A 26,676-nucleotide genomic window follows, 5' to 3' on the forward strand; every position below is an offset into this window, starting at 1 on the left:
ATGCAGGAGCTTCGACTCTGCTGTTCTCTGGTTGTCTGCCCTGATCTTCCTTGTCAGCAAATCCTAGTCTGAGTTCTTGTATGATGTTTACTTATCTTCCCAGACAAACACTGGACTTTCTAACTCTTTGTCAAGGTAGGACTCTGCTTCCAGTTAGGGTAGGTGTACTGTCCTGGATTTTGTATCAGCCACTTGATTCCCTACCTTCTATGGACCTACAGCTATGGAAGCAGCCTCTGCCACTGCCATTGCCTCCATTGCTGCCCCCTCTGTGCCAGGCCCAGACTGGCCAAACAGTGCCCTCCTCTTCACCCAGGTGCCACAGAGTTTTTCCCACTGATCTTTTTTGTGCCCATGGGTTTAGATGTCTGGAAACTGCAACAGTTGCCAACTATTCAGTCACCTGAGACCTGCTCCAGCCTGTCTGTGCTGGTGCAGGCCACACTGGACTGCACTCTGCTCCCTCCTTGCCCTGGTGCAATGGAATCTTCCTGTTGACTTTCCAGGCTGTCTTGGGCTGGGAATCTGTTTCACTCTGTCATCCTGTGGGTTCTGCAGCTCTAGAATTTGTTTAGAGTCATTTTTTTGCAGGTACTTGCAGGGCTTTGGCTCTACCCCTCTTAATTTTCTTCCTCTGAAAAATGAGTAGGATTGGATGCCCTCTAAAATCTTTTTTTAGATTTTATTTACCAACATCTATCATCCTGAAGGGAGGGTATATGAACAGAGGTGGCCTACAAGGATTTGGTGCTTGATTCCTTCCAATGACCCACTTTTAGTAGGGCCAGAATAAAGTATCACTTATTTCCTACTTGCCTAAATCTCAGTTTTTACATATCTCTCTGCCTACACACCTCACTCCCCCTACATCCCCTCATACCCCAACAACAACCAAGTACCTTGACTAAAGATGTTATTACAGAGTATATCTTGAAGGTTAGCCTAAGAATGGTTTTGAAAGGGCTTGACAGGAGAGTTCACTTTTTCCTGAGGACTTTCCTCTAAGTAGACTACAAGGGTGGCATCTCTCTGAGACATAGTCTCATCTAATAAGCCCATCCCATTCACTAGTATTTTCTGTGTATTCAGTATATGTTCAGCACCATACTATCAAAGTGCAGACAATCTGAAGACCTTTTACTTGTTGGGGAACTTCTATGAAACTCCCACTATTCACAAAGAAGTCTTTTCAGTGGTCTAGTCTCTATTTGAATAAAATCATTTTATAAAAGTACTTCATCATGTGACTCTAGTCCAATCTACTAAAAGATTTCCAGTTTATAATACTATGATTTTTAATTAATCATATACACAATCTACTTACTATAAATTTCACATATGCAAATGTATGAGAAAATTATAGTATGTAGATTATAGTTAATAAAATATACATAATTATAACAGAAATTTTTTCAAAGAAAACTATTTTTCTTAATATTTACTATAAAACTTTAGGTTGATCTAAATAATCCTTTTATTAAGATAATGATTATTAAAATTTTGGTGTGTTGTTCTAATTAGTTTCTGGGATGAACTGATGATGTCTTTTAATGGTTTAAAATTTAAAATTTTATCTATATTGCCATTATAGGTATTTAGAGCTAAAAAGAACCTTAGCAGTTATCTAGTTCAACCTCTTCATTTTACAGATAAGAAAACTGAAAGCCAGATTTGTCACTTAGCCAAATTCATACAGATGAACAGAATGGGAAAACAACTGGTGTTCAAACTCAAGTTCTCTAACTTCAAAGTTTTCTACTCCATTTCACATGTTTATACTGATGAGCAACATATTTTTGTATTGTAAATTGAGGTACTACTAGTTAAATGCTGAAAGAGAGCAAGATTTTAAATTTTGGCCTGATAGAGGCAAAAAGGTTAATGATTACTGAAACATTTTTTTTATTTAGGACAATTATACCTAAAAACATTTTCATCAAACTGTCATATTCTCTAATGCACAATCTAAGACAATGTTAAGCTATGTGTATTTGATTTTTGCTTTTCCATACTAAAAAGCTAACCCTAGCAATCCTCACTAATGCAATTTTTTTCAGTAGTCAAATCCCTAATGCCCAAGGCCTGACCTTCCCATATCATTGAGTAAAATGGCACCCAATAAGGGTTGAATTAAATTTCATTTATGACCCCCCTAAACCTTAGGTTTATTTTCAGTTTGTCATTTTCAGACAGTAAACGTTGCTCTGAAGACATGGCATTACACAGGAAAAAAAATTGGTAGCTTCATCTAATATTAAAAATGAAATAACGGGCATGGTGACAACTACTACAGAAATCTAGGTTTCTGGTAAGAACTCCTTATCAACCTTTTCTTACCTGATTTCTCAAGTCTATTCTCCATTCCTATAGCATTTAAATCACTTTCCTGATTTAAGTGAGCAACAATTCGCAGGCAGCAGAACTTTATCTATGCTTTATAGGTAACTAAAAGCATAGCATATCTGGATCTTAAAAGACTGTTGATTCACAGTTAGGACCAGACAACAATGATTTTCCAATGACTCCCCACCCCCCAAATATTTTACTTTTTTCTCAGAAGTTTTACCTTGTTTCCAGAATTTACCCATTCTTTTCATTCCTACCAGCATTGTCCTAAGACCCTAGTCAACTATCATCTGAATTTCTTCTTCCTCTAAATTTTCTTGCAATCAAACAATTCTTAACACCATTGTGAAACTTGTCCCCTTCATGTATCACTATGACAACAGTTATAGTGACTCCCACCTCAACCCTAACCCAGTCCTACAGATAAGATCTACCATTTGCTTTCAAGACATTCTCTGAGGCATACGCTAGGCTAACCCTTTCTTTTATCTCCTACTCCATGATTTGCCTTTTCCAGAGAAATTTACTCAATATCCTTTAAGAAAGAAAGAACTGAAGAAAGGGAGAGAATGAGGATTTTTGCTTGGGGTATCTAGTGTGATGAAACTAATAACAAAGAAAGAGCATAGCTGCTCAATACTGATCTTGCTTCTGCTTTCTCTGTCAGGGAGAATGACTAAAAATTAAAGAACTAAAATGACTAAAAGAGAGCTGATACCCAATATAAGTAAGGAGATAGTAAGAATGCACCTGATGAAAAGTTGTCCTTGATGAATTCAAGTCACCGGGCCCAGATGAACTATTTCCTCAGGCACTGATGTGACTGTAGAAGTCCTGTTAGTCTAAAAGGTCATGAAAAATGAGGGAGATATCACAAGATTGGAGAAAGCTAGAAGAATTAGTCCAATTTAAATTGGCACCAATCCTATGAAAATAATGAGTTTTTAGTCCAAAAGATTGCTTCTCCTTGCTCTCTCTATAAAGACTTATAGCACCAACGTTTTTCAAGGAATGGAGAAAGGGCAGCAGTGATTACAAACAAGCCATGCCAAAATAACATAATTTTCTTCCTTGCTAGGGAACTCAAAGATGAAGAGAATTCTGTAAATGGTTTACCTATATTTTAGCAAAGCAAAGCTATTGACGGTGTATTGTACCATATTTATAGAAAAGATGGACAGTTGGGGGATGGGTTAAATAATAATATAATTAAATGGCTTCAGAACTGGTTGGGTGGTCAGAGTCAAACAATAGCTGTGAAATATTCAATGTCAACAGTGCAAGAGGTCTCTAATAGAGTGCTGCATGGATCTGTGATTGGCCTTCTGCTATCTAATATTTTTATCAATGCAACAGGTGGAATGCTCATAAAATTTGCAGATGATGCAAAACTAGGAGTGATACCTAACAGAGCTAGGATCAAGAAAGATCTTGACAGGCTAGAACACTGGAATGAATCTAATAGGATGAAACTCAGTAGGGATAATCTTTCAATAGAGTATTAAAAAATCAGTTTCATAAGCACAACACACAGAGGAGCCAAAGTGAGATAGTACTTCTAAAAAATCTGGGGACTAAAAAAATCAACATAAAACAGCGGTATGATATGGCAGCCAAAAACCAAATTTGATCTTAGGTTGTGTTAGGAAGGTCAATGCTTCCAGGAATAGGGACATGATAGTCTCACTATATTCTTCCCTCATTAGACCTCATATGGAGTATTATGTTCAGTTCTAAGTATCACAGTTCAAGGTGGACATTAATAAGCTAACTGAAGACTGTCCAGAGAAGAATAACCAGGATGGTAAAGGGCATGGATTCCATGTTTATATGACTATCAGGAGAAGAAACTGGGCATGTTCAACCTTGAGGAAAGAAGATTCAGGAGGGACATGATAAATGTCTTCAAGTATCCGAAGGGATGTCATGCAGAGTAGAGATTAGTCTTGTTCTGTTTTGCCTGGAGGAAAGAACCAAGAGCAGGGGGTAAAAGTTGCAAAAATGAAAATTTAGACCTGTCATCAAGTAAAATTTCCTAACAATTAGAGCTGTCCAAAAGTAGAATGGGATACTTCAACAGGTGACAGTTTCCTATTAATTAGGGGTCTACTAGCAGAAGCTAGAAAATACTTAGTATGTTATAATAAATGTCCCTTTCATATATGGATTAAATCAGATGGCCATAGAGGTCCCTTCCAACTCAAAAGTTCTTCCATTCTCTAAGTCTGTGAATATATGATCAGTTGCCAAATCTTATTAATTCAACCTACAACATATCCTTTCATCTGTTCCTTTCTCTTCCATAAGGGGAACACCATGCTGGTTCTGCCTCATCACCTCTCACTGTGTCTATAGCAATAGACTTTTATTTTTCCAAAACATTCTATGCACAGTTCTCTAATTGACAGTAGTAAAACACAAGAATGATAATGTCACTGTCCTGTTCAAGAAGTTTCAATGGCTACCTACTGCCTCTAGGATAAATATAAACTTCTCTTTTTGGTATTGAATAGGTTGGAAAGGGACATAGCTATAGGAGACCAGTTAAGAGACAGTAGGGAGACCATTTCAGAGGCCCAAGTGAAAAACAGAACTAGTGTTATACTGATTGAGTAAGAGGAAACAACAAATAGCAAAGATTGAGCTGGGTGGAGAGGATTGTGATATCTTAAGCAGAGAGACAGAAATTAGAAGAGGCAAGTTTAGAAGGTGTGGTGGGCAGCATAAAAAAAGATAAGTACATTTTGATATTGAAGATCACTGATTTTGAGCTAGGAGGGGCCTTACAATAGTCCAACTGTCTCATTTTATAGATGAGGAAAATGAAGATTTAGGGAGGTGAAGTATGCAAATCCCATACTCCTTCCACTAAACTGGATGACCGGAAGATAACTATAAAGATGGGACCACAGCTAGAGTGGAAAAAAATAGCTTTTAGAGTCATTTATATGAGCAATGAAGCCATGCAAGTGAAAGAGATCTAAAGGAAAGAATGTAAACAGCAAAAATCTGTGATATTATTCTTGTGGAAAAAAATATATCCTCAGCATTTACCACAGTGCCTAGAACAAAGTAAGCAATTATTAAATGCTAGTACATTTAAGTACATAAGGGCCAAGAAACTGATGTTTCTCCCTTCTGGACTCATTCTTTTGGGAAGGCAAACTAGGCCATCTTTTGTTTCAATTCTAACCTAGCCTTTAATCACTGAATAGATGTTGACTCAGGCAAGCTGAGACCCTGGAAAAGATCTTAGCTTAAAAAGGACAAGGTCTCCCATTCATCCTGGGCCATTGCCAGTCTTCCTGATAAGTCTTGCCACTGGACTCCAATGACTGGAGGAAACAGAGAGGCTGATGACTTTGCACAACTCTGCCTCACTAAAATCTAATTCACTTACAAGTCAAGACATCATTCTCCAGATGTCACTGGTCTTCTTCGAGAATGAAAGACAAACAAAAAACAACAATACAGGGACCTGGTTGAACAGCTGGACCCAAAGAGTAGTTATTAATGGTTTCATCTTGACATGGAATGCCCTAGGGATCTCTGCGTAGTTCTGCATGGTGTAACATTTTTATCAACAACTTTGATAAAGACATACATAAAATGCTTTCAAATATACAGATGACAAAGCTGGTATAAATAACACTAAATGATAGGATTCAAAAAAAATCTTAAAAGCCTAAATTGGGCTCAATCAAATTGAAATGAAATTTAATCAAACTGAATCAAGATGAAATACAGAAATAAATGCAAGTCCTACATGCGGTTTCAAAAAACCTGCTTTAAAAATACCAAATGGAAAGAGAAAAAAAAATACAAGTTGTTTGCATCAAAAATTAAAAAGGAGTACTGAATTGGAACAATTGAAGAGGAACTAAAGGGAATTGTTATCAAAAATTATTATGCCCAATTATATTCTAACAAAACTCATAACAGAAAATAGATGAATACTTACAAAAATACAAAATACCACAAATATAGAAAGAAGTAGATAATGTAAATAATTCAATATCAAAAAAAAGAAATTGAATAAGTCATTAATGAACTCCCAAGGAAAATTTTCCAGGACCAGATTGATTAATAAGCTAAATTTATAAAATATTAAAGGAACAATTAATCCCACTATTACATAAACAGTCAATAAAAATATAAAAAGACCTTCCTATGGTACAAACATGGTCTTGAATTAGAGAGAGACAAAGCAAACTATAAACCAATATCCCTAATAAATATAGAAACAAGTATTTTAAATAAAATATTAACAATTAGGGAACAATACCATATTAGAAAGATTATACTTTATGACCACATTGGATTTATTCAAGAAATGCAAGCTTAATTCAATACAAGGAAGATTATAAACATAATAAACAATGTTAATCACATATGTAATTTAAAAAAACATGATTTTATCACTAGATACTGAAAAAAATTTTTGACAAAATCCAAGCCTGCTTCTATTAAAAGCACCAGAAAGTATGGGAATAAATGGACCTTTCCTTAACACAATAAAATAAGACCTATGCAAAACCAAGAGCTAACATTCCATGCAATAGAAAAAGTTAAAAGTCTTTCTAATAAGATTGGGAGTAAAATGAAGATGCCCATTATCACTACTACTACTTAACATAACTTTTAATTAGACAAGAAAGAATAATTGAGAGAATAAGCATAGGAAAAGAGAAAAAAAAATTATCACTTTTCACAGATCACATGATGATTACTTAGAATTGCCTAAGAGGCAATTCAAAAATTAACTTCAACAATTTAGCAAAATTGTAGAATATAAAATAAATCCATATAAATTACCAGTATTGCTATACTTTACCAACAAAAGCTAGAAGGAAGCGATAGAAAGGTAAATTTCAATCAAAATAACTATAAGAAGTATGAAATATCTTGGAGTCTATTATGTAAAAGAACAATCAAGTAGAAGTGGGATTGCTCCTTTTCTGCATGGATTCAAAGGGTAAAACTAACAGGAATGATTGAAAGTGGCACAGAGGCAAATTTGCATTTGAAGTCAGGGAAAAAACAAAACAAAACAAAACTCTTGACAGAGTTATCCAAACATGGAATAAATTGTTCTGGAAAGTAATGGTTTTTCCCTCACTCAAGGTCTTAAAGCAAAGGTGGAATGACCACTTCTTCAAGGTGAGGTAGAAAGAATTCCTGTTCAGGTACAGATTGGACTAGTTGTCCTCTAAAGTCACTTCCAACTCTAAGATTCTGTTTGATTCTGAGAAAGGAGGGCTATGGTCAAAATACTGGGTCAAAACAAAACCATGGAAGCCAAGGGAGGACAGATGTCAACTGCTAAAATGTCAAGAAGGAAGACTGAAAAAGAAACCATCAGATTCAGCAACGAGAAAGTCACTGGTGACCTTGAAAGGACCAGGACCAGTAACACTGGTAGGAACCAAAATCAGATTTCAAGTGTATTAGAGATTTGAGTTAGTAGTGAAAAAATTAGAGGCAGCAGGTATAAACTAATAGTTCTAGATGTTTGTCAGTGAAAAGGAGGAAAAAAAAACTGTATCTTACATAAACAGAAAGGACAAAGGAAGGGGTTGTTTTTTTTTAAGGGTAAGAGAGACCTAAATATATTTGTAGGCATACAGAAAAAAGCCAATGGAGAGGGAAAGCTTAAAAATGAAAGAATGAGAATGGTTAGGTCCCAAATGATCATATAATCACATAATTTAAATCTAGAGAGCATCTTAGAGATAATCTAGTTCAATTCTCTTATTTTACATGTACAAACATCCAGAGAGCTGCAGACTTGTCTGTAGCCATAAGGTAGTAAGTGGCAAAGATGGACGCTGCTCTAACTTGTTTATGATGTAACCTTTTATAGCCAGGTCACATATCTATACGGAATTTATCTCAGCATAAGATGTGAAGTGTTAGTTTTTCTTTCATATTGTTGTCCAATTTTCCCAGCAGTTTTTGTCAAATAGTGAGTACTTATCCCAGAAAGCTGAATTGTTTATGTTCACTGAATACCATGCTACTAAATACATTTGTTTCTGAATATTTTATACCTTATCTGTTCCAGTGACCAATGTCTGCTTTTTAATCAGTGCCTAATTGTTTGTAAGATTAAAAAGGAAAGTTACCTTGGAAAAAATCTTTCCAATAAGTTTCTTTAATAAAGGTATCATCTCCAAGATATATAAGTAATTGCCACAACCCTCACAAAATAGACAAGTGATCTAAAAAGATTGCTCAATAATTTTCCAAGATAGGAGTCTATGCTACCAAAAACCATATGAAAAATTACTCTTCTTAAAAACTAGAGAAATGTAAATTAATGCAACTCTGAGGTTCTGCCTTACATCCATCAGACTGGAAAAGTTGACAAAAAAGACAAATGATGTCTGTTGGAAGAGCTGAGGAAAAATATATACACTATACACTGTTTATGGAATTGTGAATTATCTCAAAAGTCACTAAACTCTTTGACTCAGTTATACTACTAGGACTATATCACAGAGAGACCAAAGGAAAGGAAAAGAACCCATGTGTACAAAGCTAATTACAGAAGCTTTTTGGTGTATGTGAGGTGGCAAAGAAAGGAAAGATCAACTTGGAAATGGCTGAACAAAATATGGCATATGAATATAATGGAATACTATGATGTTGTAAGAAATGATAAAATGGACAGTTTCAGAGAAAACTAGGAAGACACAGTATGAGCTGATACAAAATGAAGTAAGCAGAACCAAGAAAATAATCACATTAACATTGTAAAGACAAACAACTTTGGAAGATTTAAGAACTCTAATAAATGCAATAACCACTCACAGTTCCAGAGTATCAATGAGGAGGCAATACAACTCACCTCTTGACTCAAGGTGCAGACATGTATCTTAAAGATATAGCCAATGAGAGGATTTGTTTTGATTAACTATGCATATTTGTTACAAGGATTCTGTTTTTATTTTTTCACCAGTGGTGGGAAGGGGAGAGGAAAGAAAGTAGCTGTGTTAATTGAAAAAAGTTATTTTTTAAAAATATCCAATATGTCACTTAGCCCCAATTGCCTTGCCTTCTCCCCCTCCAAAATAAAATATTCCTGCAATGAAAATGTGCGTAAAGATAATACTAATACTGTGAGCTCAAACAAAAAACACACAAATAACAAAGCTAACACTTTCCTACAAGCTTTTCATCAGCTATATTTTCAGGTAAAAATAATGCTGGTCTAATCAAATCTGGCAAGAACTTAGCTAAAAGAAATTCTAAACCATCCAGAAGATTATATGAAATATGGATTTACATCCACTATGATTAATGATTAAGTTCACCCTGTGTATATTTAAGTGCCTTGTAATAGTAGCTAATAACAGTATGAAGCAATAACGATTAAGAAGACGTTTAAAAGCTAAGCCTTTGTTGCCAAAAATGATCCATCATTTATTAAAAATTCCCAAATATTCACACTTAAACTTGACGACAGAATTTTCTAAACAGATCAAAAATTGCCCAAATGAAGAGTTTCAGTGGGAACTGAATGATTTGTGTGTGTGTGTGTGTGTGTGTGTATGTACACAAATAATACTTTCCAACTAGTCTGCAAGAACAACATATTGACATTGGGTTAGGCAAAAATTTGCTAAATAAATTTCATCTACAAACCTTCACATAATTGATAGGATTGAAAAATGAGAATTGTGATTTAGTAGTGTTTTCAGGTTAGCATTGTTTTCAGTTATGATAGTCAATAAAATCAAGAACCAAAAATAAACTGAAGAGAGCATTAAACCTTTGAATCACTTATTGCAAAGTGTTAAACGAAGATTTTGAAAAAATTAAATATTAAGTACATTGCTCTCATTTAAAAAATATAATTATTAGTAGTACTGTATGGGAGCAAAAAGGTTTTTTGTTCTAATAAATAAAAATTATTTTTAAAATATTGTTTACTTCTTCATCTCATTCTTTTTATTTTAATTTTTATACATGTTTTATAACATGTGATATGGGTGCATGATTTTAAAAACCTTGGAATCCAGTGGCTTAGACATCTTTTGAAATTCTAAAACAGCTACAATTTGGAATATAGGCATATAGACTATGAAAAGACAAAGATATGTATTAAGAGATTAAGGGGGAAAGTGACTACACTTTTCTACAGAGACCTTTGAAACCTTTTAAAATTGAATGACAGCTCGTTCTGCTACATATAGTTAATAAAAGCATTCTCCTTAAGAGCATAAAATTGTGAAATCAAACTGAGGCAAACAATGAGGAGAAAATGCTTAACCATACATTTCATTTTATTTCAAATAACTGCCAAAGGAAAAACAAAACAAAAAATATCACATAATCTCTCAAACCCTCCCTTTTCTCCCACCTCACTGGGGAGAAAAAAGTATAGTTTGATATATTTTGCAATATATTGCTTATAGTGGTTTAAAAAAACACAGAATTCCTTAGCGTCTATAGGTATTGGTAGAAAAATGTTTTTTTAAAGCTCTAGAAGAAGCACATATTTAACTAATTTACTATGGCATGCTTTGAAAAATTTCACCTCTATACATCAAAATTGTGGTTAAATATTATCAGCATTTTTTAAATAGTTAAAGTCTTACTTAAAGTTTGGTATAATGTTTGAAGGTTCTCTGCCTAACTTTGGAGCCCAGATTTTGACTCAGATGGGATCCTGATCCAGCTCAGTCCTCCCTAATCTAGCACATCTCCCACCTCTGTACCTTTTACACAGACTGTCCTCCATCCTTCCTCACATCACATTTCAGAACCCAGAGCTCCTTTTCAAGGCTCAACTCATGCCACATTCTTCCAGAGGCCTTCCTCCAGCTGTCAATGTCCCATGTCATCCATCACTGAAGTTAATTTGTATTATTCGGTATTTATTTATCTAGGAACATGTTACATCTCCCCAGTAAAATGCGAGCCCTTGAAGGGCTGTTTCATGTTGTATTTCATATTGCCAGGATCTAGCACAATGCCTGGTACATACTAAATGTTAACTGGTTGACCAATAAATAAATGCAGTCAATAAATGCTTGTTGGCTGATGACTAACAGAGAAGGAAATCTATTAGATTTAGTTTTACTGATAAAATTCTCTTTCATCTAACTCTAAGGTTCTGTCAACAAAAAAATCTTAAAAGCAGGTAACAAAGTCTGTATCTTTGCTTCCAGTGTCATCTGCTCCACCCCCTCACCTCTTCCTCCTTGCTGACATAGTCTTTACTTGTACATTCTAATTGTGAGATCATTTTTCCCATCCTTCCTCCCACATTCCCTTTTCCTCTAGTTATTCCTTTTCCTTTTGTCTTTCAAGATCATTAAAAAAAAAAAACTAGCAAAATCACACCCAGGTCCTCTGTCTGATTTAACTCTCCCTGATGCCACAGTACAGAGAAAACAATTCTATCATCTCCTACTGTTAGAATGTAAACACTTCACCATATTTAGTCCCTTCTAATTACTTACTTACATTATGACTCTCCTGACTCCTGGGCTGTGTTTCAAAGCTTACACCCAGTTGTGTTCTTGTTATCAGCAATGTTTAAAGTCTTCTGTGCGTGTGTGTGTGTGTGTGTGTGTGTGTGTATTCATGTTTATACAGATGAGGGGAGGAGATACAGTATTTTAAGTTCTCTGCTACTTTATAGCGGTGGCTGCTAAATCTTGTGTGATCTTGACTGTAGCTAATTGGTCATTTGAAATCTTTCTTCTTGCCAACTTGTAGTATTTTTTTTCTTTTACCTGGAAACTCTGGACATTGCCTTCAATGTTCCTGGGAGTTTTTATTCTAAAGTTTCTTTCAGGAAGGTGATCATAGAATTCATTCTAATTTCTACTTTCCTTCAGGTTGTAATAAATCTGGGCAGTTTTCTTCAACAATTTTTTGAAATATGATGTCCAAGCTCTTTTTTTTTAATTTACTGCTTTCAGCCCAATGATTCTTAAATTATCTCTCCTTCATCTGTTCCCCAGGTCAATTTTTTTTTGATCAGAGATAACTTTTATTTTCTTCTATTTTTTCAGGCTTTTAGTTCTGTTTTAATATTTCTTACTGTTTCATTGAAGTCATTCACTTCTATTCAAATATTCCATTCAAATTTTCAAGGAGTCTGTTACTTGAGTAAGATTTTGTACCTCTTTTACTAAGCTATTAATTCCCTTTCCATAGGCTGGGTTTCTCCAGGGTTTCAATCACCCAAAATAGTTTGATCCAGGGCAAAGTCTAATCACTTCCTGGTCCAAGTTTTATAATTTCCTAACCTTGATATGGCTTACCCTTGGTTGGAACTATTCTGTCACCTAGCTGGAAGGCTCTACAAGTTCCTTGATCTGAACTCCCTGGTGACTCAGCTGAAACCCTTGGTCTGGGTTCTGGACACATACTATCTACCAGACATCATGCTAAGCACTGGGGACACAAATGAAGGCAAAAAGATAATCTCTGTTCTCAAGAAGCTCACAGTTTAATAGGGGAGAGAACATGCAAACAACTATACAAACAAGCTATGTACAAAATAAATGGGAGATAATCATCAGAGGAAAGGTGCAAGTATTGCAAAGTGAATGCTGGCTTCCATTCCTGCACCTTTCACGGTTCACAGCCTTAGTGCACTATTAGGGACGGGTCCCCACTTCAGTCTGCCTTAGGTCTGACACATAGCTCTGAGATACAAGTGACAGAGCGGGTCTGGCCAGCCCCTGATACATCTGGTCCTGAGAGATCATAGCCACAGGTCTCAGTACAGTCCCAGTCCCAGAAGGCTCCCCACTGTGATTCCCTGGCTAGAACCTGTCCCCAGTGTCCCTAGACCTGTCTCCCTATGATTGCTTGAACTGGAAAAATGACACTGTGATTTGCCCTTTCATTTAAGGACTCACTCCAGTGCTCTTTTAGGTCTTTGTTGGAGCAATTGTGGAGGATAGCTAGGCTGAACTGCTTCCTGTTACTCTACCATCTTGGAGTCTATATTTTTCTTCTAGAATAAATAAGGTATATAGAACATGATACATACTTAAGTATGACTAGAACAATTTCTATAAGCATATGTTTTTAATTCTATCATAGAAATCAATGAAAAACTTATTTTACTTACAGGAATTCACTTTTTAGTCTTTTAAGCTATTCCACAAAGTACAATTCACCTGAAGATGATCATAAAGTTCCTGCATACATTTTATTTGTATGAGGTAAGAGGAAAAGATAGCCCTTTAGACAGTAAATAAAAAGTTTGATCTTAAAATAAAATTTAGAGGTGCAACCTAAGCAAGGTAAGTTAGCACAGTGCGGGGGGGGGGGGGGGGGGGAGGGGTCAGGGGGGTGGAAGACATTATATTCATACAGGCAAAGGAAGCATTGGGTAGTTGAAATGTGAAAACCAGTAGTATCTTTTCACATTTCATCAATCTAATGCTCCCTTAATAATGCCGGTATTTCAGTTCTAAGACGCTTAATAAAGCCATTTATATGTTTCTTATATGTTTCCCCAGATCTTTTAAACTAGCCCTGTGTAAGGATAGTATTTCACTTTAGCGGTCAAGATGTGCCATCTAGTGGTAAAAGTGGGCAATTTTGAGCTTACCCAGAATTAACAACCATAACAATAGATGAGATCAAAATGATCAGTTTTATGCTTTTGGATATGCTTTGGGGGAATGTATTTTAATTAAAAGCAGAAATTTCTTATACTAAAAATTCAAGAGAAAGGGAGGGATGGAGGAAGGAAGGAAGGAAGGAAGGAAGGAAGGAAGGAAGGAAGGAAGGAAGGAAGGGAGGAAGGGAGGAAGGGAGGAAGGGAGGAAGGGAGGAAGGGAGGAAGGGAGGAAGGGAGGGAGGAAGAAAGAAAGAATCTTAGTATTCTGTCAACACAACAATGACTATCATAGAGTATACTTGGTTTTAGGGATTTTTTTTAATTTTATAAAGTAGTCCTCTGAAATGTAATATGCTAGCTATTTTCATTATGTAAAATTTCAGCTGTCTTTAAGTCTTTCAAAGTTTTTTCCACTTTAAAGCTAACTTTAATATTTTCAGTTTCCATGGTTTACTAAACAAAAATAAACTACAAAGATACTTCACAAATCTCCCAGATATTTCTAAAAACACTAAGAAAATCAAACTTTTAAGACAATTTCAATGTGGTATCAAAAATCAATATAAAACAAAATGTCCAGATAAAGCACCATAACATTATACATAATAGATGTGCTCATGAAAACACAGTATCTTCCCCCAAAAAAATCCTATTTCAATTCCTCACTGTGCCATGGAAATGACCTTGTGTTCTCAAATATTCACAGAACATAGGCTCTGAAAGGTTCTACTGAGCTTGAAACAATTCAAGAACAGTTCTAGAGATAGAGTATGTGTCTGCAGTCTGAGGACCAAATTGACTAAGTACAGAGAGGCTCATAAACAGACAAATGGACACAGTAAACCCATAAAACATAAAAGTATAAAACAATTTTATGCATTTTCTTTCCCCTTCTACAGCAAAAATGACTAAATGGCAGAAAAGGGAACAGAGGGTACAATAAATCACTCAAGTCTTAGATTGTCAAAAACAATAATTTTACTCTTGATACTTTTGCTGTGTCATTTTTTTTACAATGATCAATGAATCCCTGCTAGTGAAATGTAATGCTGTCTATATTGAGAGTCTTACTACAAATAAAATCAGAAGAGCAAAATAAGCAGTAGCTAAAAGTAAGGAAGATTCAAAGGTTCTCTCTGAGGAGATGAATAAAGGAGCTATGCCCAAAGACAAGATACATCATTTTATGCGACAAGTAATCATGGAAGACTGCAACATACCTAAGAAGCAAAAGCAAACACCACTGCAAACATAAACGACAATAGCTGATGAGTTATCAAAGTTAGGACCCAAAAATATCTCAAAAGGATAGAACCTTGAGCCAAAGAGGAAATTTAATAGTGATAAATCTAGTCTTAGCCTTGAGTCCAAAAACAAAAACTACCTTCACAGGTACAAGATGAGAGAGCTAGTTGTGACTTAAAGGAAGCCAGTGAGGTCAATAGAGAATGGAAAAAGGAGAGTGTTTCAAGAATAAGGGACAACCAGAAGAATGCCTGGAGCTGAAAGACAGTGTCATGTTCTTGGAACAGCTAGAAAACCAGTGTCATTGGACTGAAGAATATGTGTTAGGAAGAACTGAAAAGTAGGAGGGGGCTAGATTATGAAGCACTTTAAATGCCAAACAGAGCATTTTAGATTTACTCCTGAGGGCAATAGGCAGTGGTAGAGTTTATGAAGGTTGGGGGAAGGGGGTGGTTTGGAGTCATGTAATTAGACCTGTGCTTGAGAAAAATCACTTTAGTGGCAGAACGGAGGATGAGTTGAAATGGGGAGAGAATTGAGGCAGGCAGACCCATGAGCAGGCCACTGCAATAATCTAAGCATGAGGGGATAAGTGCCTGCCCTGGAATGGTGACAACGTCAAAGAAAAGAAACGGACATATTCAGGAGATGTTACAAAGGCGAAATCAACAGGCGTTGGTAAAAGCTCAGATACGGGAAGTGCGAGATAGTGAGGAATTCAGGACGACAGTTCCTAAGTTGCAAGCGTGAGGGACTGGGAAGATGGTGTTGCCCTCCATAATAAAAAGGAAGGGGGGAAAGGAGGAGGTTAAAGGGAAAAGATAATGAGTTCTATTTTGGATATGCTGAGTTTAAGATGTCTACTGGATATCCTTCCATGTCTGAAGGGCAGTTGGAGATGAGAGACTAAAGGTCAGCAGAGATTTGGGTAATACAGGCAGAACTGAGAATCACCAGCACAGAGATGGTAATTAAATCCATGGAAGTTGATGAGATCACTAAGTATAGTAGTACTGAAGGAGAAAAAGAAGAGGGCCTAGGATTGAATCTTGAGAGATACTGACAGTTAGAGGACATGATCTGAAAGACAATCCAAAAAAGCAGCAGTCAGAGAGGCAGGAGAGCCAGGAGAGCATGGCGTTCCAAAGGCCTAAAGAAAAGGGAGTTTCAAGGACAAAGTAAGCAACAGTGTCACAGGTCGCCAAGAGGTCAAGGAGAATGAGAACTGAGAAAAGGTCATAAGATTTGGCAAATAAGAGACCATCAGTAACTTTGGAAAGAGCAGTTTCAGTGGAATGATATGGTCAGAGGCCAGATTGTAAGGGGTTGAGAAGAGAGTGAGAGAAGAGGTAGAGATATCTATGAAGGTCTTTTCCAGGAATTTAATTATAAAAGGTAGAAGAGACATAGGATGATAGTGGGGATGGAACATTATGTTCCCCAGATACTACCTGCAACCTGGCACTTTACCTACTATAAAAGCAAGCACCCTGAAACATCCAGGATGGCCTGCTATCACAGGTTCTTTGATCTGCTTTTCTGAAAGGAAAGGCAACTTTTGAGAAGGCAACAATCTACTTTAATCAAGCACGTATATCATTCACTTAGTTCAGGGGAAAAGTCAGCACCCTGAACTTCAGAGAAAATACAAATAGAGAAATAAAGACCAACAGACAGGGCTTCCAACTTTCTGACCATAAGCAATACATAAGTCACAAATCAACAGACAGATCCAACTGTCTGACCATTACATACATACATAGTTACCAGAGAGAGAAGCACCAATATTTGAGTTTTCAAAGCGGGAGTAAGGGGTGATACTTAGCAACTTCCCAGAGTCTCATCTGGCTAAGCAAACATTTCCAATGAGTAAGCCCCAAAACAAAACCCCACTTCAGAGTATATGTACACTTTTCAGAGCCAGAGGGCATCACAACCCTTTAGAACCAGTGCCTCATTAGAAATTAACAAAAGGTGTGGGCATTCCTACAAAACAAATCTCCCCTAATCAAGCTTCCCTTAATGGACAAGCCCATGAATGGGTGGGGAAGATATTTAACTCTTATTAACATAAATAACATTACACCTGCCACCCTGGGGCCTTGAGACTCTGATGAGGATTCATTATTTCTAGTTCAATGTGGACCCCTACATAGTTATTGCCAAGCTATTTTCACTCCAGGCCACTTCTCAGGACATGTTCCCTACACCACTGGGCTTTCCACTTCTTGCTCTGGAAATAGGAATCACACCATCACTACCATTCCCAGTAAGGACAGATCAATCACATACTGACTCCACTCACAAACTCTGTGACTTCTCTGACCAAAACATCCCTCCTTGATCATCACTCCCCTAGACATATTGTTTTCGAGGCAAGCTTCCAAGAGCAAGGACTGGGTTGGTTTTATACATATATATATATATATATGTATATAAATATATATATATATGTATGTATGTATGTATGTATGTATGTATGTATGTATGTATGTATGTATTTGGTATTTTTCTTTTTTAAAATATTTATTTATTTATTTTTAGTTTCCAACATTCATTTCCACAAGATTTTGAGTTTCAAATTTTCTCCCCATCTCTCCCCTCCCCCACCCCAAAACACTATGCATTCTAGTTACTCCTTCCTCCAATCTACCCTCCCTTCTATCAGACCCCTCCCTTCCCTTATCCCCATCGTGTCTCTTTTCTTGTACGGCAGGATAGATTTCTATACTCCATTACCTGTATTTCTTGTTTCCAACTTACATGCAAAAATAATTCTCAACATTCCTTCCTAAAACCTTGAGTTCTAACATCTCTCCCTTCTTCCCTCCACACCCATCCCCACTGTGGAGGCAAGCAATTCAATACAGGCTATACATGTATAGTTTTGCTAAAGACTTCCATAATAGTCATGCTGTGAAAGACTAACTATATTTCCCTCCATCCTATCTTGCCCCCCCATTTACCATTTATTCTACTCTCTCTTTTGACCTTATCCCTCCCCAAAAGTGTTTACTTCTAATTATCTCCCTCCTCTCATTTGCCCTCCCTTCTATCATCCCCCCACATTCCACTTATCCCCTTCTCTCCTACTTTCCTGTAGTGTAAGACAGATTTTCATACCAAATTGAGTGTGCCTGTTATTCCCTCCTTAAACCAAATGTGATGAGAGGATGCTTCACTTTTTCCCTTCATGTTCCCCCTTTTCCCCTCCATTGAAAAAGCTTTTTCTTGCCTTTTTTACGAGAGATAATTTGCCCCATTCCCATTTCTCCTTTTCTCCTCCCATTATATTCCTCTCTCTCTTCAAATTTATTCTTTTAGATATCATCCCTTCTTATTCAACTCACTCTGTGCCCTCTGTCTATGTGTGTGTGTGTGTGTGTGTGTGTGTGTGTGTGTGTGTGTGTGTGTGTGTGCATGTGTATAATCCTTTCAACTACCCAGATACTGAGAAAAGTTTCAAGAGTTAAAAATATTATCTTTCCATATAGGAATGTAAACAGTTCAACTTTAGTAAGTCCCTTATGATTTCTCTTTCCTGTTTACCTTTTCATGCTTTTCTTCATTCTTGTTTTTGAAAGTCAAATTTTCTTTTCAGCTCTGGTCTTTTCATCAAGAATGCTTGAAAGTCCTCTATTTCATTGAAAGACCATTTTTTCCCCTGAAGTATTTACCTCAGTTTTGCTGAGTAGATGATTCTTGGTTTTAGTCCTAGTTCCTTTGACTTCTGGAATATCCTATTCCAAGCCCTTTGATCCGTTAATGTAGAAGCTGCTAGATCTTGTGTTATCCTGATTGTATTTCCACAATACTTGAATTGTTTCTTTCTGGCTGCTTGCAATATTTTCTCCTTGACCTGGGAACTCTGGAATTTGGCTACAATATTCCTAGGAGTTTTTCTTTTTGGATTTCTTTCAGGAGGTGATCGGTAGATTCTTTCAGTATTTATTTTACCCTCTGGTTCCAGAATATCAGGGTAGTTTTCCTTGATAATTTCATGAAAGATGATGTCTAGGCTCTTTTTTGATCATGGGCTTTCAGGTAGTCCCATAATTTTTAAATTGTCTCTTCTGAATCTGTTTTCCAGGTCACTTGTTTTTCCAATGAGACATTTCACATTATCTTCCATTTTTTCATTCTTTTGGTTTTGTTTTGTAATTTCTTGGTTTCTCATAAAGTCATTAGCTTCCATCTGCTCCATTCTAATTTTTAAAGAACTATTTTCTTCAGAGAGCTTCTTAACCTCCTTTTCCATTTGGCTAATTCTGCTTTTTGAAGCGTTCTTCTCCTCACTGGTTTTTTGGACCTCTTTTGTCATTTCGGTTAGTCTATTTTTAAAGGTGTTAATTTCTTCAGCATATTTTGGGTCTCCTTTAGCAAGCTATTTACTTGTTTTTCATGATTTTCTTGCATCACTCTCATTTTTCCTCCACCTCTCTTACTTAATTTTCAAAATCCTTTTTGAGCTCTTCCATGGTCTGAGACCATTGCATATTTATTTTGGAAGTTTTGGATGCAGAAGACTTGACTTTTATGTCTTCCTCTGATGGTATGCATTGTTCTTCCTCATCCAAAAGGATGGAAGAAAATACCTGCTTACCAAGAAAGTAACCTTCTATTGTCTTATTCTTTTTTCCTTTGGGGGGCATTTTCCCAGCCAGTTACTTGACTTTTGAATTCTTTGTCAAGAGGAGGGTACACTCTGGGGACCTGTAAGTTCTCAGTTCCTCCAAGGTGGCACAATCAAGGGAGAGGAGTTTACTCCTCTCCTGATCTGCACTCTGGTCTGGGAGCAACTACAAGCACTCTTTTCTGCCCAGAATCTGGCAGTAGAATTCCCTCTCTACAACTACCTTCAGCTCCACCACACCAGCTAGCTCTCCTCCTCACCCTAGGGCTGCCACTCAGGGCTGAGATCCAGATCAACAGCTCAATTCCTCCAGGGCCTTTAGGCTAGGGCTCCAATAATGGAAGCTGCCCTTGCCTGGGACCAGGGCTAGACCACTATGTTCCCTCAGTTTTATATTTTTGTAATACTAGTACTTAACACAGTACTAGGGACATATTGAGCATCTAAATGCAGGTTGTATATTTAGTCATCCAAATTATCAAGGTAACTGATGAAAAGAAATGCAAGAGAAGGTAGCCTTACCAGATCTAAAATTGCATTATAAAGCAGCATTCATCAAAACTACTTGGTAATGGCTAAGAAATAGAGTAGTGAATCAATGGAATAGGTTAGGTTCACACAATAGTCAATGACTATAATAATTTGCTGTTTGATAAACACAAGGACTACAGTTTCTGAGATAAGAACTCAGGATTTGACAAAAACTACTAGAAAAAATGGAAAACGGTATGGCAGAAACTAGGCATTGACCAATATCTTACATTGTATACCAAGGAAAGGTCAAAATAGGTACATGGCTTAGACAAACAGATGAAACTATAAGCAAATTAGGAGATCAAGGAATAGTTTACTTATCAGATCTATGAAGAAGGGAAGAATTTATGACCAAGCAAGAGAGAACATTAGGAAATGCAAAATGGATAATTTTGATTACATTAAATTTAAAAGGTTTTGCACAAACAAAGCCAATGCAACTAATATTAGAAGGGAAACAGAAAGCTGGGAAATAGTTTTTGCAGCCAATATCTCTAATAAAGGCCTTATTGCTAAAAAATATTTAGAGAACTGAGTCAAATACAAGTCATTTCCCAATTGATAAATGGTCAAAGGACATGAACAGGAAGCTTTCAGATGAAGAAATTAAAACTATCTACAATCATATGAAAAAATGTTCTAAATCACTATTGATTACGGAAATGCAAATCAAAACAACTCTGAAGCACCACATCACACCTATCAGATTGACTAACATCACAAAACAGGAAAATGATAAATGTTGGAGAAGATATGGGAAAATTGAAACACTAATGCATTATTGGTGGAGTTGTGAACTGATCCTACCATTCTGGAGAACAATTTGGAGCTATGCCCAAAGGCTATAAAACTTGCATACCCATTGATCCAGCAATACTACTACTAGGTCTGCATCCCAAAGAAATCATAAAAAAGGGAAAGGGACCTACATGTACAAAAATATTTAAATTAAGGGAAAGCCCATCAACTGGGGAATGGCTGAATAAGTTGTGGTATATGAAGGTAATGGAATAGTATTGTTCCGTAAGAAATGGTGAGCAGGTGAATTTCAGAAAAACCTGGAAAGACTTTCACGAATTGATGCTAAGTGAATCAAGCAGAACCAAGAGAACATTGTAGACAATAGCAGCAATATTGTGCAGTGATCATCTTTGATAGATTTAGCTCTTCTCAGCAATGCAAGAATCTAAGATAATTCCAAGAGATTCATGACGGAAAAAGCTATCCACAGCTAGAGAAGGAACTATGGAGTCTGAATGCCGATTGAGGCATACTACTATTTTCTCTTCTGTTTTTCCTTTTTCATGGTTTTTTCCTTTTGTTCTGATTCTTCTTTCACAGCATGACTAATGTAGAAATGTTTAATATGATCATGCATGTACATGTACATTATGCATGTACATATACCAGATTGCCTGTCATCTTGGGGAGAGGGAGGGAAAGGAGAGAGGAAGAAATTTGGAACTCAAAATCTTGTGAATGCTGAAAACGAAAAAAAAAAGCAGAGAGAGGCTTATAGTTTTAGAGAAAAGATGCAACACATACAAAAATAAATATTTTATGACAAGGCAAGAACAGAAAAATGAGATAGAACTAGAAAAGTTAGATATTTCAGGAAGGAAATAACATTTTCACATGGTCTGGTCAGAAAAGGTGAGCTAAATCTTAAAGAAAGAGAAATCTCAAAAGTGGAGATGATGACACAAACAGGATTCTACCTTGTGTTGATAGCATTGAGATAATGATGACTTCTGGGTTCTTAATTTAAAAAAAAAAAAAGAAAACTTTTCAAAGAAAAAAAAGTTCAGGGACCAATCCAGTTTGGCTAGAATATGGAGTACATGGAGAACATAAGATGAGGGGTTTTTTTAATGACAATTTAAGCTATCGATAGCCATAACGGAAAAATACTCAAACTCACTACTGATTAGAGAAATGCAAATTAAAACAAGTCCAAGGTACTACTTCATACCTATTAGAATGGCTAACAGGACAGAAAAAGTAAATGACAAATGTTGGAGGGCATGTGGGGAAAATGAGACATTAATGCGCTATTGGTGGAGCTGTGAACTAATTCAACCATTATGTAGGGCAATTTGGAACTACGACCAAAGGGTTATAAAACCATACATACCCTTTGACTTAATCAATACCACTACCAGGTCTGTATTCCAAAAGAGATGTAAAAAAAAGGAAAATGGCCTATCTGCACAAAAATATTAATAGCAGCTCTTTTCTAGGGGCAAAGAATTAGAAATTGAGGGGATGCCCATCAATTGGAGAATAGCTGAACAAGGTATGATATGTAATTAGGATGGAATACTATAAGAAAAGATGGGCAAGATGCTCTCAAAAAAACCTATCAAGACTTGTATGGGCTGATACAAAGTGAAATGCACTGTGTACAAAGTAACAGCAATATTGTAAGATGATCAGCTGTGAATGACTTAGCTATTCTCAGTGATACGATCCAAGACAACTCTGAAGGACTTATGATGAAAAATGCTATCCATTCCCAGAGAAAGAACTGATGGTGTCCGAATACAGATTGAAACACACTTTTTTTACTTTCTTTATTTTTCCTGTGATTTTTTTTGTCTATAGTTTCTTTTATAACATGATTTATGGATATGTTTTGCACATATAATATCAAATTGCATATGTAATATCAAATATCAAAATATAAAATCAAACATATAATATCAAATATAATATCTTTTCAATGAGGGATGTTAGAGAAAGAAGAAGGGATAGAATTTGGAACTCACAGCTTTAAAAAATAAATGTTAATTGTTTTTACATGTAACAATGTTTTAAATAAATAAAATGATAATTTAAACAAATTATAATAAAATCAAAGCAAAAAGCAATTGAAGACATACAAACCTCTGATTGTACATGCCCCGAAAGTTGTAATTTGCTCTGTAATTTGGGAATGGCTTTGGATCTAAAGGCCTGTAGATGGCAGGCTCTCCCCTTTTCATAGCAAGACCATTTAGTTCCACTGTTGGAGTTATACTGCCTGTTTAAGTAAAAGAAAAATGCATGTAAATATTTCTAAATCAAGAATACAATCTATACTTACAACTATTTTATTATAATGAGTAAAAAGTTGAAATGGAGGACAGTGAGATACTGTATAGAGAACCATTTGCATGATTTTCTTAGTCCAGGAATATAACTACTATCAGAATAGAAAAGACAAAGTACAGAAGTAGTCCTTATTCTTTCTTTTTCTGAGTTTTTGATCTAGGGCTTTCTGGCTAGCCATTCCAAAGGAATAAAGCACACAACTCTCAAAAGTTTCTTCACATTGTTCAAAAATGTACTATTCAAAATTATAATTATAGGTAAACTATGATAGATACATTATTAAATATAATTAATATCTTATAAAAATATAATTGTTAAGTAAAAATATGAATCTAACCCAAAGGAAATATGCAATGAAAATCCAAATGATGAGACAGACCACTTCAAGGGATTCATTACTCACACTAATTGAGATCTAGCTATATACTTAATTAAGAAATTAAACATCAGCGATAAAAAGACGTTTTTTAGAATGTTATACAAAGACAGTTTGGTAAATGCCATGATACAAATAACTTTAAGAATTAAATTTAAATAACTCAATAAGGATAACTTGTATAAGATCATGCTGTTCCTAATGACATGTATTGCATGAATGCATAAAATGATTCAACCTCTTTTAGATTTGGTGTTCTATTCTTAGAATACAAAGTACAACGGTATAGTAAAAAAAAAAAAAAAAAAATCCCTATTTAGAACACATAATATTAGAGCAGGTCAAACCTTCATTCTGTTCCCCTATCACTCCCAAGTGTTAGACCTTGGAGTTCACCTCATCACAAAATCACAGAAACTCAGAGCTGAAAGGAGCTTCAGGGATCATCTAATACAAACTCAAGTTACTAGAACAGGAATTTCTTCTACAACAAAACCAACAATTCATCCTGATTCTCCTTTAGATCTCCAGTGAAATGGAATCTACTTCTTCCCAGGCTGCTCTAGTTTTGAGGAAGTTTTTCCTTACATCAAATCTAATTTGGCCTCTGCAACTCCTACCTGCTGCTGTTAGATCAGTCTTCTGAGTCCAAGCACAACAAAATTATTCTCTCGTCCATTAGCTTCCCCCAGGTCTTCTTTTCTCCAAGTTCAACACCCTAAATTCTTCAACTACTCCTCATTATTGCATGGTCTTGGAACTTTTATCATACCAGTTCCCCTCTTCCAGGCACTCTCCAACTTTTCAATGCCATTTCTAAAATGTGCTACCCTAAACTGAATGCTCAGCTGTGCTCTGGCAAGGGCAGAGTAGGAGACACCCTCCCTACCACCTGCCTGACCCCAGACACTAATAAGCCTCTCTTAAACTCCTAAATTAACAGGTGAGGAAACTACAGCCCAAAGAGATGAGGTTTTTAATTTAGACACTTGAGAGCTGTCCAAACTTACTTGGGAAAGGACAAACTGTTTCAGTTCCATTCAATTTAAGAAACATTTATTGAGAGCTCACCAAATGAAAAGTAGTAAAAGCAATAGTGTTTTGAAATACCCCTTGTTTAGTAACTGTGCCACAAAAAAAAAAAATGTCCACTAAATAACTTTCAGAATAGATGCTGTAACATACTATCTTAACTCTTTGCCACCTTCTTCACAAACAATTAAGACATAATACCCAGCAAACAGAAAAGTTTTCTTGTTGCTACAAAGGAAAAACCAAAATGACCTCTTCAGGATGAACCCTAGGGGTTGCCAGGGCATCAGTTCTCCTCCAGAAGGTACCTTAAATCTACCTGTGCTAACTAAAGCATCTCACGTTGATAGTACTTACTGAATTGCAGAACAACTAAGTGAGGAAATATGGTACGAAGGGGGCAAACTATGAAAAAAGGTAATAAAAGTATGAAAGTAAAGTAAAACCAAATATAATAATGAAGTCATCTATTACAAACGACTATCATTTGACATGGAAGCACAAAGAGGAGGAACAGTTGGAGTACCTGAGTCATTATTTAATAAGTCCTTACAATCAATAACCCATATCTACTCTACTCTTCTAAATTATATTCTTTAAATGGCTATTAAATTTGTCTCTAGGCTAATGGATATAAACATGTTAACCAGACATCCAAATTTCCATTCAATTCACTTTTTAAAAAACATTACATACCTACTATGTGCAAGGCAACAGAGAAATATCATTTATATTTTATATGAAAAATCATTTATATATCGTCCTTTTAGTTTGAAAAGTACTTTACATATGTTAACTCACTTGGTCCTCACAACAACCACCAGAGGCAGAGAGGTTAAGTGACTTACTCAAGGTGATATAACTAAGTGTCTCAGGCAGTTTCAAACTCAGGTCTCTATACTCTATGCACTATACCACTCAGCTGCTCTGGAGAAATCTGTAATCTAATGGAGAAGGTTGAAGTGAGGCAAGGTATATATGTAAATAACTATGATATGAGGTACAATGGGATAAGTACAAGAAGCCCAAAATAAGGCTAATAGGAATCTAAGGAAGCAGAAATCACTCTCTGGAGGGGTCAGGGAAGGTTTGGAAAGTAAGGTCTCCAAAAGGAATCAATTAGAGGCAAGGGGTAAGGGAGGGAGTTCTCTCTGGGCCTGAGGAATGTGAACAAAGACTACCAGAAATGGGAGAGGGTAAAATGAGAACCAGCAATAATTAGTAGCCCCATTTGGCTGGCGTGTAAAGTACTCAAAGGAGAGTCATCTAGCTAAAACAGGCAGAGAGGTTGGGTATCATCACCGGTGAGGATCAAGTCAATTCAACAAACATTACTTAAGCATCTAGTAGGCTCTGAGGACACAACGATGACATGAAACTGTCCTTGGCCTCAAGAATCCTATCTGAACAGAGAGATAAAACATGAACACACACACACAAATACAAAGCAATTTCAAGAAGAAGAACTGGGGGAATTAAGAAAGGCCTCCCCCAGGAGACAGAACCTGAACTGAGCTTTGACGGAGGCCACAAACTCCAAGAAGAATCACCACAGAAACCCTCTGCTTGAGTTAAGCTAGCTACACGCTGTTTTCCCAATACATCATCTCCTTACTTCTCAGGCCTCTCAACTTTGTTCATGAGTTTTACTCTAGCTACCTCCCTTCCTTTCCATTTGTCTAAATCCTACCCATTACTTCTCCATGAAGCCTAACCCAGCTGCACCAGTCCTCAGTGATTATTCCACCCTTGAAATTCCTACAGCACTTATTGCTGTTACATCATTTCATTTAGCACTTAAATACATTGCATTTTTATTTA

At 36.2% G+C, this 26,676-nt stretch overlaps 1 protein-coding gene across 11 annotated transcripts in view; it reads right to left on the minus strand.

Annotated features, from left to right (window-relative positions):
* Positions 1–26,676, minus strand: part of STAU2 (staufen double-stranded RNA binding protein 2) — a 452,577-nt gene that overhangs the window by 363,670 nt on the left and 62,231 nt on the right. For all 11 annotated transcript variants that reach the window (XM_072604884.1, XM_072604882.1, XM_072604888.1 and 8 more), the window contains one exon: positions 23,241–23,376. In XM_072604884.1, the coding sequence (XP_072460985.1) occupies positions 23,241–23,376 (136 nt within the window). The remainder of the gene's footprint in view (positions 1–23,240; positions 23,377–26,676) is intronic.

Source organism: Notamacropus eugenii, chromosome 4 (genome assembly GCF_028372415.1).
Source record: "Notamacropus eugenii isolate mMacEug1 chromosome 4, mMacEug1.pri_v2, whole genome shotgun sequence".
In the NCBI taxonomy this organism is placed as follows: Eukaryota; Metazoa; Chordata; class Mammalia; order Diprotodontia; family Macropodidae; genus Notamacropus; species Notamacropus eugenii.